Genomic DNA, 13,551 nt, shown 5'->3' with positions numbered 1-13,551 from the left:
TTAATTGCCCACATAGAAAGGAAAATACAGCAGTGATTCCAACGATTTAAGACAAGCACGCTTAAGGCAACGCCGCTCATTAATACCCAGCATAAATTATACTAATGTCTAAGCTATATTTCTCGAATAAATTGATAATATATTTACTATAAAATACTTAATTGTCATGACATAAAAATTATTTCTACTAGGTACTGATCTGCAGTTTGTAGGTTAATGCTACCCATATGTTCATTCACAATTTTCGTGTCTATATATTCTAAGTATACCGTTAGGACATAATTTTATTAGATTGGGATTATGATGAATAACTTTTACCACGCTAAACTCTTCTGACAAAAAATCTCACTACCTTTACAAGGTTTAAATGGTGTTTCGGAAAAAAAATAACATATTATTGTGTGTACAATTAACTTACAGTGTTAAGTTTGAATCACTGTACCAAACCCCCATATTGACTCTGCGTTTAGTACCGGTGGACTCAAGTCAGGGTGCGTGGAGTTGCAAAGCCGCTAGAGTGGGGCGTCGCTAAACAAAAACACGTATACAAAGCGCGGGCTTGCGCTGATTGGCTGGCGTGTCGCAAGCCCCCGCCCCCCGCGTTACCCGCCCTCCGCCGGCTGCCGCTTGCCGGGGCCGCCGTAGGTAGGACGCACTCGTGCTCAGACCGTCGCCGAAACATGTGCAGTGGAGCTGAGGGAGGCCCGTGGCCTCTCGGCAAAGACGCACCCTCTGTGACCGCCGCCGCGATCGACCATTACCGTCTTCAGCTATACAATTATGCCATTGCTGAACGTTTACGTCTTTATCCACCTTCAGTTGCCCCGTGCTACGGACCTTATGGACCACGACTCGCCCTTTCCATGTCTCTACTGCAGCAGCGAGCCCTGCAACCAGAAGAACCGAAGCCTCAACACAGCTACATTGGTCTCATCGCTATGGCAATACTGAGTTCACCCGAACAAAAACTTGTTTTGTCTGACATCTATCAACACATTTTAGACAACTATCCGTACTTTCGGTCCCGGGGACCTGGATGGAGAAACTCAATTCGCCACAACTTATCTCTGAACGATTGTTTCGTGAAAGCGGGAAGATCAGCTAATGGAAAAGGACATTATTGGGCGATCCATCCAGCAAACGTTGAAGATTTTCGGAAAGGGGATTTTCGAAGACGTAAAGCGCAACGAAAGGTGCGCAAACATATGGGATTGGCTGTGGATGACGATGGAGAAGACTCTCCATCTCCACCGCCGCAGTCTCCTCCACCTACAGCCTTGCCTTTACCCTTCTGGAGCGGAAGCCGCGTACCAGGGGTTGTTCCGCCGCGAAAAAGACAGTTCGACGTAGCTTCCTTATTGGCGCCGGACGACGCACCGGATAAAAAACCTCGACGTGATAGTAGCTGCGAAGAAGAGGTCGAAGAAGATATAGACGTAGTTGCTAGTGATCAAGAAGATGTGAAATTAGGGGAAGATGAGACTCGGACGCCGGTCGCTCCGACGGCCCACTACCCGCTGCTCGGAGGCTGGTGGCCTGCGCTGGATCCAGCCCTTCTTCAGCAATTGAGAAGACATACATCTTCAGTTGCGTCTTCGGCTCCTCCTAGTCCGTCAGATCAACAACGCCCACCGGACACCTAAATAAACAAAAGTTAGCCAGTGTTCATTGTGTAAAATAAAAGCGAACATTTATGTACAAAATGTGAATAGTGAGAATATTTAGTTTTCATACATTGATCATTCAATTTTTTTTTAAGAAATTATTTTCGTTGTTCGGTTATAATCGGTGCTTAAAAAATCATATTTTTCTTTCGTTCCTCTTGAAAATACCTAATTGTTTTTACAATATTTGACGCCAATTAGAAATAATACGAACGTTTTGTCATTTTGAAATAGTAGAAATCTTAATAAATTGTAATGATATATAGTTAAAAATGCTATTTTAACATTTATAGTTAATTCGTAAAAGTCAAATCTAGATTAGTAGGTGAACCTACTGTTTACTCTTTATTAAAGTCTGAAAAACGACCAAGCGATTGTAAATAGGGCTATGTACTTAGTGACTATGTTTTTGTATATATTTGATGGTTAGTCTTTGTTACTATATTATGTATAGTATACCTACTTATACCCACTTATGTTGTTGCTAGAAATATGTAACATATTCTTAAAGTAAGACAAATCTATAAGAAATAAATAGAAATTTTAAAATCTAATTTACTTTTCATTCAAAACCTTATATAAAAATATCTACATAATACCCTTAGTCTATCCAAACATTTTAAAATAGGTTTTGTACCTTATATACACGATTTTTTATTATTCATTGTCAACTGTCAAATAGCGGAGACCCCAGAGTTGGCGCTTTTCTTACGCAATGTAGGCTAGTAGGTACATCTGTGCAATTAGCATTGCAGTCGAGAATTGCTGCCGTCATTAGAAAAATATAACTAAGAAATATTTTTAAAATTTTATTAACGACCTGTAACATCTTGTGCATTTGATTTTGCATAAGCTCAAAATATATATCCTTTTGAGTGCTTTGACCCTTCTCGATTGACTTTCTACCTTTTAACTTCCTTGATAATTTTACTTCATTATAATATTACTATACAAAAACTACGTACTTACAGACATATATTATACGACTGATTGGTAAATGATATGGTACATAATTTCCTACAATTTCTTCGTAGTGTCGTTAATAGCAGTTATCAATTTAGAGCTACTAAGAAGCTTAACTTAAAAGTTGTTTTTTTAATCTCCCAAATGTTTTCCACTATGCATTCCTTTTTACATTATAACTTAATATTTATTCTAGGTGTACCAATACCATTAAGCCTATATAAAGAATAGCCTCTAATTATATTCCTTTAGTTATGATAAGGTTATAGCTATAATATTATATGAGTAGGTAACTGCGGACTAACTCTGCCATCTCTGGTCATCATCGAATAGTACATACGTAAATCACGTACCTACCTACCTAATACCTACCAAAGGTTAAATTAGTAAAACTAATTAGTCTATGTATGAGAAAAATAATCTATTTTAAATATCTGGTTTTAGTTTTGTAATATTTGTGTCTAATAATAAGTTTTTAGGAAAATTAATTAATATTGTGCCCGGCCACCGATCCTAATCGTTTCTTGAAAGACAGAATGTGTTATCAACATTTTTCTTCATTCATAGAAATATTTAATAATATTTATTAAATGTTTATGCGGTTTCGTAATTATTGTTTTGTGGCTTCCATATAATTGTTACTTGTAAATCGTAATTTTTACATTTCTAAATTGATTATTTGATAAAACTAATAAGTGTTATATGGCGCCTACCGAGAAATATTTATTAATCGTTGTCATTTCGTTAGAAGTGATTATTTTTTATTTTGCGGTTGAGTTAGTATTTTAACTGCGATTTAATGGGATGTTGAACTATATTCCATTGAGTTTGGAGCAATAAAGACTTGATATTATTAAGTTCCTAAACAACTTTATGTTTTAGAATTTTTAAAATTAATTAATACAGCATAATATGCAGATAATTAGACATACCTTTACTTACTAGGTACTTGAGCTAGTTACTTAAATCTAAAATCCGTTCTTACACTAACACGGCTAATCAAGTGACAAATAGATCGCTATCTGCACTCTGCAGGCTTTTACGCGAAACAGAATTTTGCTGTGTTTCGTGAAAATTGGTTGTGTTTAATTGTATGACATTAAATTATTCTTGTTTTTCTGATTCTGATTTTAGAGGCTAAAAAAATTAATATTATTAACAGATAATGGAATGAATGTTAGGAGTGACATCTATCTATGACAAAAGCTTGAAACATATATGATACTAAGGTCTGCGCATTGCTCGCGTAGAAATTAGAAAACACAAAAACTTCACAGACTATTACCTCAGTATGTACTTTCAGAAAAAAATAAATATAATTTAAATAATTTCGGAGATTACTTTTGTAGGTAGCAATATCTCTAAGTTGGTAAGTATGTGGTATATATATGGTAGGTACTATACCAACTCTGGGCTCTCTCCTAGTTAGATGACTGCCCTTTATCGAGAAGGCCCGTTTTCTCTTCTGCCCTTAAAAATAATAGTAGGTATATCCTACTATACATTTTTTAATATGTATATGTAATTTAAGTAACTACTATATTTCTCTTTCCCATCTCTGTTGCGTTATGCGTAGGTGGCGTCGAAACTTGATGGATCCATTGAACCCAGGAAAGGTGTCATTTTACCAATTTCATAAAAAATTAGCTTTAGACTACCATCGATTATATGTATTAAAGTATTATAGGACATTAGTACGGATTAACATATGAATATCACCTACTTAATGTAATGCGCATAAATTAAATCTCCTATGAATCTGGATTCCCAAAATTAAAACTCTTTGTTCACGCAGTTTAAGGAACCGATTAACAAATGAATCACTTAAAGCGTATTTGTTTTTTTTCCTGCAAACACTAATGACGTTATTATCTGCGTGTGAAATATTTAGGCAATTTAACTCGGCGTTAAGATTGTGAGTTGTTTTTAAAAACATTTTATATTTCTCGTTAATTCTATGAATGGTTTTTGTTTAATAATGAAGGTATCTTTTGCTGTTTCGTAGTAGTTAATAGTAAGGTATGTTACGTATACCTATGTCTTTTGTAGAAATTAAAAAGATGTTTTATAAAAATCTAGTTTAATGATTTGTTCCGAAAACGATTAAGCACATTTCAAGCGTATAAGTATCTATATACCTATATGTACATGTCGTATCAAGTATATAATTTTGCATTCCCTCCTATATATTTATTCATCTGTGATAACGGAACTATTGTATGGCTATTTCGGGATAATGCAGAGGCCATATTTGAAATAAAAAGACGACAATTATTATTCCTACCCTTATTCATTCCTTGCAACATTCATCCATGTTTACAAAAGATACACATAAAATGTAATACAGAAATAATTATATTTTTTTCCAAGGACCTCTTATAGAGTATAAGTCTCCTCCAACCGGCTCCATGTCTCTATTTTATAAACTATGATCAAAAGAACAGTGTTGACCTAGTGGCTTCAGCGTGTGACTCTCATCCCTGAGGTAGTAGGTCGACTCCCGGCTGTGCACCATTGGACTTTTTTTATGTGAGCATTTAACAGTCGCTCGAACGGTGAAGGAAAACATCGTAAGGAAACCGGCTTGCCTATTAGAATGACAAATGACCATAAAACAGATATAGAAAGAAGTCCAGACCTAAAAGGTTGTAACGCCAATGATTTTTATTTAATCAAAGGTATTTTTTTCATCAATTTTATTGAGTTCACGAGCTTTACGGACACGTCAGTCTCCGGTTTTTTTACTTAATGATAAAACACCCTTTCTGGACATAGGTGAGAAATTGTATACAAAAGGTACCAAACCAATGTTCTTTCAGTTAATCCTAACTTTAGTATAAGGCACAATAGAAAGAAATAGTCAGGAAGTTGACGCACTCTTCCTTCAACCTGTTTGTAGTTTATGGATTATCACAGATGCCATTGTTTCGGCGATTACATGATAACATTCAGTTGTAACAAAGCCATAGAAATGCGTAAGAATGGGCACATGTGAGGGTTTAGACAATAAAGGATAAGTCAGTTCACCTAAGTGCCAGGTAAAATGAGTAAAATTTGCGTTTAATATTTCTATTCAAATATTCGTTGTTGATCAATTTGCTTGGCTTATAAGGCTACTTTAGGTCATGGAACCGGTTAAAGGAGAGTTTAATTATGGTACAATCAACTTAAATAATATAACTATGTATTTTCTACGCCCATATGTCGAAAGATCGAAGATATTCTACTATATTAATAAATCATAACAAAATATGGTTGTATAAAATTGATATGACGCCAACCCCATACTGAACCCCTGTATTGAGCGACTAGACTACAGCACTTCCGTGGTAGGAAAAGTAATGTTTATGGGGTGATTTAAAAGTAGCCTTAATGTTAAATCTAATTAAACAAAAAAAATTGTGCGCTGCCAACGTTTAAAGGCCGGTATCGCGCTTGCGAGCCTTCTGGCAGTGCGAGTGTCCATGGGCGGCGGTATATCATATTATGTAAAATCAGGTGAGTCTCCTGCCTATCTGCCTAATGGAACATAAAAAAACGTACTTCCAGTACGGTATAGGTTAATACACATCTCAGTTGGCGCGGTTCTTATAGGGCACGGTACCTTCACGCATTACCTGCATAGGTTAAAAATTTAGACAAGTCCAAGATGGACATGGCCAACAAACTATAGAACATGACCTTATCTATTGCCCTATATTCGCACCGTCCAGGCACGACCTGGACAACAAACACGGATGACAGTAGAACGAAACAACAATTTTACAAACAATATTAATATGTAAAGGTGGCAAACAAGAATGAAAAACGGGTCTCGCAATTGCGCCCCGGCTCGAAATTATTGTAAATAATAATATTACCGATGTAGCCGGGGTCGAATCTCGCGAGACGAGTTTATGATTTTATTTTATGTACAACTATCATTTAAGTAGATATATAAGAGACGGTAAAAAGTCCTTGGACATGGCAGAGGAAAAAATACCTTAAGTACAATACAATAATAATTAATATACCTACTGTTTTCTAAAGCCATATACTTACAAAAAATAACTATAATAACTTAAGTTATACCACCATCACATTTCTGCATGTGTTTCATTCATCAATCATTAGGACTTTTACAACAAAAAACTAGTGGCGCTACAACCTTTTTAGGTATCGGTTTCATAATTTGTCAATCTAATAGGCAAGTAGGTGATCAACCTCTTGTGTCTGACACACGTCAATTTTTAGGTCGGTTTCCTCACGACGTTTTCCTTCACCGTTCGAGCGAATGTTAAATGCGCACATAGACAGAAAGTCCATTGGTGCACAGCCGGGAATCGATCCTACGACCTCAAGGAAGAGCTCGCTGAAACCACTAGGCCAACACTGCTCTAAAGATTTTTACAATAGTATGCAGGCACTCTAGGAGTAGGTAAGTAGGTAGGTATATATCCCCAAACGTAATTTCGCATAGCGTCTACTGAAAGAGTCCATTAAGCGAGCATTGAGGTGAGAGTGACCGGGCCCTCGCGAATTGCCTCCAAATCTAAACGCTTCCAATTCCAAGTGACGACAAAAGGCGACTTTTAGCAGCAACAATGAGTGAATGAAGCAAATTACGGCTTTTTCGCCTCTTGAAAGCGCTCATCGGAGCGGATGGACTCGCATCGTCGACGAACGGTTTGCACGCCGAAACAAACGCTAACAATAAACAGTAAAAAGGAAAGTGTAGTATTTTGCGTGAAGTGCGTTTCACAAAGGGTGCAAGTAATAGGTGTTAATGTGACAGAATTGCTGAGCATTCTGAATGTCGCCGCGGGAGTCGCCCTCGCTTATTTTTATAACAAATCATCGACTTCATTATTGACAATTGTTTTGTAACGGAATGTTTTATTTCTTTATTTTGCATTGGCGTTTAAAGGGTTGAGGGAAAGATTTTTATTTTATAGCAGTTCGTTATATGATTTATATTAATAACAATATTAGAAGTCTGTTAATTAATAATTTTTACAGAACTGCACAAACCTGTGACCACAAACCCATCTAATGTTAAGTGAGATGCGGCCTATTGAACCGCTGCTTGAATGAACCCATATTAAAGTGTTTAGGGAAGATGTAAGGAAGCAAAGAGTTCCAATCCTTTGCTGTTTTTACAAGAAACGATCCAAATAGTGCAGTGTGGTACCTGGGGATGTCAACAACGAAAGGGCGAAACTCTGCTTATAGATGAGCTTTTGAAAGGGGATGACGGAATCAGTTTGTGTAGTTCTATAGAGCATTCTCCCTGCAATCTTTGGAAGACTGAAAGGCAGGCAACCGGTCAACCGTCTGTCTTCTACCGTGGTCTAACCTCAAATAAAATAGGTTAAAACAAAATATTATCGGTAGAATTTTCTTACAAACATGTTACATGATAGTTTGTGGTTGTAAGTAACTTAATATCTATCAAAAAGAACATTAGAGGCGTCATTGCGCAATAAACCGGTCAACACTCGAGCAAACAAAGGGTGGTTTCAGGACGCCACAATGTGATGCCAATTAGGGTTTTATTATCGCTACTGCATCAATAAACTTAAGGGTTATATTCGTGTGATGTAATTTGTAGTCGAGTAGATGGTTCTAGTTCAAACACCAACAAAACAAACACCGCTGAAGAGGTATGGAGTGGACCGCCCGCAGATTCGCACTTCAGACCCTTCAGGGAATAGAATATGATATGGGGCAGATGGAAGAAAAATGTCATCGTTACGCATGCCCGTAGATATATATTTTTTGTACAGAATATAACGTTATAAATATGTATGTACGCTACAATCTTTAGTACACCTCAGATTTCTTCAAGTCCCCTACTTAAAGAAATCAGCCTTCTGTGCCTGACAAGCCGTAGGATTCCTCGCGCTGTTTTTCTTCAAATTTACAAACTCAAACTTGCAATAACTTAATTCATATATAGGTAACCAAGACCACTTATGAACATCAACAGAAAATATATTAAATTGATTCTAAATCTACATTTACTACCAGTTCGCAAGTCAAGGGCGTAGAGCGGGCTAGAAGAACTGGCAAGAAACTCCGCCACTCGTTTTGATCGCCAAGTTAAATGCGAAACTAGAAAGAAAAATCCAGTTGGTACATTGTATAGCAACCTGTCCCAATATAGACCAGTTATCTTCACAAGTGAATTACACATTACACTAACTTATAAGTAGTTAAACTCATATTAATAATACTGTCATTAAACAAACGCGACAGTCACATTTTAACTACGGGAATAAAAGTTTATTATGTATTGTGAATTGTCATTCGAGGCACGAAGGTTGCTCAATCATCCTTACGTTTTCTTAAAATAAAAACGTTATGTTACTATCAGGTCACTGCCACTAGATTTTTTGGGTATTCTAAATTTTAGACCCACGAAACTTATGTGCGTGTATTTAAAACTAATATCGATTACAATCAATCAAACGCGTGGGTTTGGATTGACAATCTCTTAAGCAAACAAACACCAACGCCTCGACCACTCGATAGCGGATTGATTTCGAATAAAAAACGTACTTATTTAACAAAATAACATTAAGTACCGTTTATGTAAGTGTTGCCGGTGGTCTAATGTTGTTGATAAACACTCACAAATATAATCAACGTCTTATATTTATTTTGTGATAGCTTACATCCGCTTTCAAAAATTACATCGACTGTATGTACTTTATTGCACAAAATAAAATCGCTATTAGCGTCTTAACCCCACTATGAGTCTCCCTCATATTATCAGTTTTCTTTATAGGTATATCATCATGCCAAAAGTGTACTGAATTTTGATACACAAAAGTCAGTTTGCACTAGTTCTGAACCTACAAGCACCACCAGCAGTAGTTTCCTTTCCGTACAAGCAAGTTAATTGCACATATGTTATAATTGGTGGTCAACCAGAGCTTAAACTACGTCAATGTTAAGAAGTCTGCCCTGCGATTCTGTAACTCACTTTTCGAACTCACACAGCGGTTTTCGCATCGGCGGTCGCTCTCAAATCAGTCGTGAAGCAGTCATTTTATGATTTGGCATTCTGAAAAGGTGGGTGCTTGTAGTTTATTGTTTATCACTACTGTTACACCGTAACTACAAAACAACTGTTAGTTAATTTTGTAGAAACTTTGTTGTTCATAGCCGATACTTTGAGCAAAGCGACTACATATAACAAAGATTACAGAAAATTTATCGGAATTGCGAGTAATATTATATAAGTTGAATAGAAATCCATACATATCTGCGTTTGCTTATTTTTTATAGACTTCATCTTTTTAACCCAAGCATGATTAACAATATCCATTTTAATAGTTCAAGATATCTAAAGTTACTTGAAACATTAGTTTGTGGTAGTCGTATTCAATTGTACTATAAAACTTTCTTATACAGAGACAAATTATTACGATTCGCCCCCAGCCCCAAGCCCCAGTAATCAGCATCTGTTTCCTCTGAGCCACAATTAAATGTGCACACGCGAGCGGCTTCCAATGTCCTCACTCAAGCACAAATCGACATTTTATTTCAATTATTATGGGAATAGTGACGGGGTTCATTTGTGTTTTTATATGACAAAACGCAAATTATGAGATGTAAAATAGTTCAATATATTTATTATATTAAATAAGTTTTATTAAAATAATACATTTACGTTAACATGTTTTCTAACTTTGACGTGACTTACCTACATATATGAAGTTAATACTGTTTATAAAATTAATCTTATAAACATAAACTAATAATAATAAAATAATATACATTGAAATAAATAACGAAACTTAACATAAACTAAAATATATCATTAAAAGGAGTCCCTTTAAATACTGTTTGATATTACATTAAAGAGAAAACTGTTAGACACATTATTACAATTGATTCCAAGTTTAAATAAAAATGATCTGACATTTTGCGTCTTAATGACGTACAATCAGTAATTGTATAGCAAATATTGAACGTCAAATTAAAACAAATATTTTTTTTAAATATGTGATCATAGATTGTTTTATCGTAAAAACGTTAATTGAAGATGTTAGTATTTATATTATCCTACGTTCATTTCTCCAACTTATAGATATAAAATATTTATTTTTGTTTGTTTGCGTATTCAGATAATTCGATCACAAAAAGTAAGTGAGTTAGTGTGAATTTTTACATTTCATCAGTCATATCTTTAAAGTTTATTTCAATTTCTTTTTGTATAGAACAGGGGGCAAACGGGCAGGATGGTAAGTGATACCGCCGCCCATGGACACTCTCAATGCCAGAGGGCTAGCGAGTGCGTTGCCGGCCTTTTAAGAATTGGTACGCTCTTTTGTTGAAGGAATTAAGAAAGAGTGACTAAATTACAATATTTTATAATGAGCTTTAAGAAAAAAAAGCCCTTATTAAGAATCATAATGAATAGCAATAAACTTAGGTATAACATGCACAATGTCCTAACCCACCAACATAAATAAGTAAAAATAGTTTTGTATGATGTCGTTGACACGTCGTCAGCTTTTGGATCTAAAACATGCCGAATTCCTCACGAAATTTTCTTTTGTTCCAATGCTCGTACAGCATTTATTAATCGCACGCTTAACCTAGGCTGCTAAATATAATTTCCATATTAAATAAGTTATAAGTAGGTATTTAATTATTCACGAACCGAATGGGAAAAAGGGATTTTTTTTAATATCTCTCATTATATTTTTTTCTTTGATTATTGTTATTTTGTGCGTTTATGTGTTTATGTGTGTGTTTTTGTTAGTAATATGTTATGTCTATGTCTGTCTAAAATTAATCCCAGCACGTAAATTAAAATATCTATTATTAAGTTAGAATATATTCAACATCAAACCAACAAATATGTGCCTCTATAAACATATTAAAATCCAAAAACTTGATCCCAATATCAACAGTTGGCTCATTGTGGCGTGAAGTTTTGTAAGAGAACCCTTCGTGGAAGCAACAGTGTTGACACAACGCGATTGACAATGGACCCAAACTAAGATATGCCCTTCTGAGATTATGACAAACGTTTGACAAGATGACTGGTGCTTTACTATAGGTATATCAGCATATATCCCACGACCGTGTTAATAAGGAGCTAGTATATGGATCTAAATTTAAAGAAGGAAATATTTTGAATGTTATAAATAATCTAGTTAAATTTTAAACCGTTATAATATTACATAAACAAATAATGATGGTTACTTAATTTAAAATACACTTACTATTTGACAATAGTAAGTGACTTAAAGAATAGTTTTTAAGCCTCGGCTTAGTTTTCACTAGCACTTGAGATTTTTAGTCTAATTAGTTCTACACTTAAACACTAGCTCAAAAGGCCTTTCAAGTCTTCTTTGACGTTCTTCTTAACGTTAAGGTACCTTTTCTACCTTTGAAAGTTGTTCGTCCTGGAAGCTAACAAATTAAGTATTTGGTTTAGATTTGATTCCATTATGGTTGGCTCTAGTAACTCCTTTGTGTGCACAATTTCCCAAAGCGCCGTGAAGGAAGTCATGAAAAACACAGAAATAAAAATAAACGTAAATCAAAGCTGTATAACACCTGTATACTTCCCGTCTTAACATACGGCTGCCAAACTTGGGCATTCACTAAAGTGGAAAGAAGCATGCTAAATATCAGGAAGTCCGATAGAATTAATAATAAAATCATAAGAAACCACACGCAAATTGAAGACGTCACAACTAGGATACGAAGATTAAAATGGAAATGGGCTGGTCATATAATAAGAGGTATAGGAAAGTGGAACAAAAAGATCATATATTGGTACCCAAGAAATAAGAGAAGAAAACGAGGTAGACAGTTTCGAAGGTGGGAAGACGAAATAAAATCCGTAACTGGGATATGGACAAGGAAAACTCAGAACACAGCAGAGTGGGAAGAAATGGAGGAGGCCTTTGCCAAAGTTGGGCAAACAGATGGGTTGTTGGTGTCACCGACTCACTTACATTAGTTTAAGTTTAACAAATATGTAAAAAAAATCTGTCTGAATAAAGGCTCATATTATTATTATTATAATTTGGTCACACTTACTTTAACACGTTGATTATCTAGCTGACGCTGTTTGGTATAAATGTGCATAGGTACTTATTAAGTTTCTATATGCGAACGTAGGCTAAGAAGCCGTCATTAAAATATGTACTGCATATAACAAACCATTAAATAAACAAATAAAAATATTCGGTAAGGTCATATCTGATATATCCGTCAGGATTTCCCTTATATACATTTCACATTCGCTTGTATATCATCAGGGAATTTATTTATTTCGAATACTACGAATAACGGAACTCCATAATGATTAAACAAAATGCAAATCACTAAAATAATATTTTTAAATCTCAATAAGTATTTACTTTCTCATCGTATGAATCGCGATATTGTTAAATGCCAGGTATATCGACAAACACGAAATCCAAACAGCGCAAACACATTTTATTGAAGACACGTTCGTTGCGTAAACAGAGTTCAAAAAACTTAAAAGATATCGGTAGCTCATTAATGGACGAAAGTTTTGCCCAAATATTTGTTGATTGCGGCATTATCGTAATTATGGATGTGTACGAAGACTGGTAGTTGGGCAGAGGCTCATTAGAAACACATCACGGTACAAGTGTCAATAAATACGCAGCGAGTCGGGGAGACGAAACATATTTTGTTTTTATGGTACATACGAGTTATCTGGACGGACTAATTAACTGTGTAATTTTCTCTATAGGTTATTTTCAAAATTTTTTAGATTATTCGTTCTGATATGATAGCCAATTATTTAAAGATATCAGATAAGTACTATACAGTAGAATATTTCTTGCTTAGGCTAAAACACTGACATTAGATACAAAGCACTCTCTAAATAGCAAATAATAAAACAATAATAAGCCCTTTTAATTACATTTAAGTCTAGCACCAT

The 13,551-nt window shown here is 35.2% G+C and overlaps 1 protein-coding gene across 1 annotated transcript; it reads left to right on the top strand.

Moving 5' to 3' along the window:
* The first annotated feature begins 669 nt into the window (after positions 1 to 669).
* LOC125050449 (forkhead box protein L3) lies at positions 670 to 2,174 on the top strand. The gene has a single exon (XM_047650310.1). It carries the CDS (start codon positions 681 to 683, stop codon positions 1,641 to 1,643), a length of 963 nt encoding a protein of 320 aa, XP_047506266.1. The 5' UTR covers positions 670 to 680; the 3' UTR covers positions 1,644 to 2,174.
* The last annotated feature ends 11,377 nt before the right edge of the window (positions 2,175 to 13,551 follow it).

This window comes from Pieris napi, chromosome 6, assembly GCF_905475465.1.
Source record: "Pieris napi chromosome 6, ilPieNapi1.2, whole genome shotgun sequence".
In the NCBI taxonomy this organism is placed as follows: Eukaryota; Metazoa; Arthropoda; class Insecta; order Lepidoptera; family Pieridae; genus Pieris; species Pieris napi.
Note: the sequence above shows the minus strand (reverse complement) of the source record. Positions and strands in the feature narration are given on the sequence as shown.

Coding starts and splice junctions, on each gene's coding strand:
- LOC125050449 (XM_047650310.1), top strand. CDS start 681: ATGTGCAGTGGAGCTGAGGGAGGCCCGTGGCCTCTCGGCAAAGACGCA.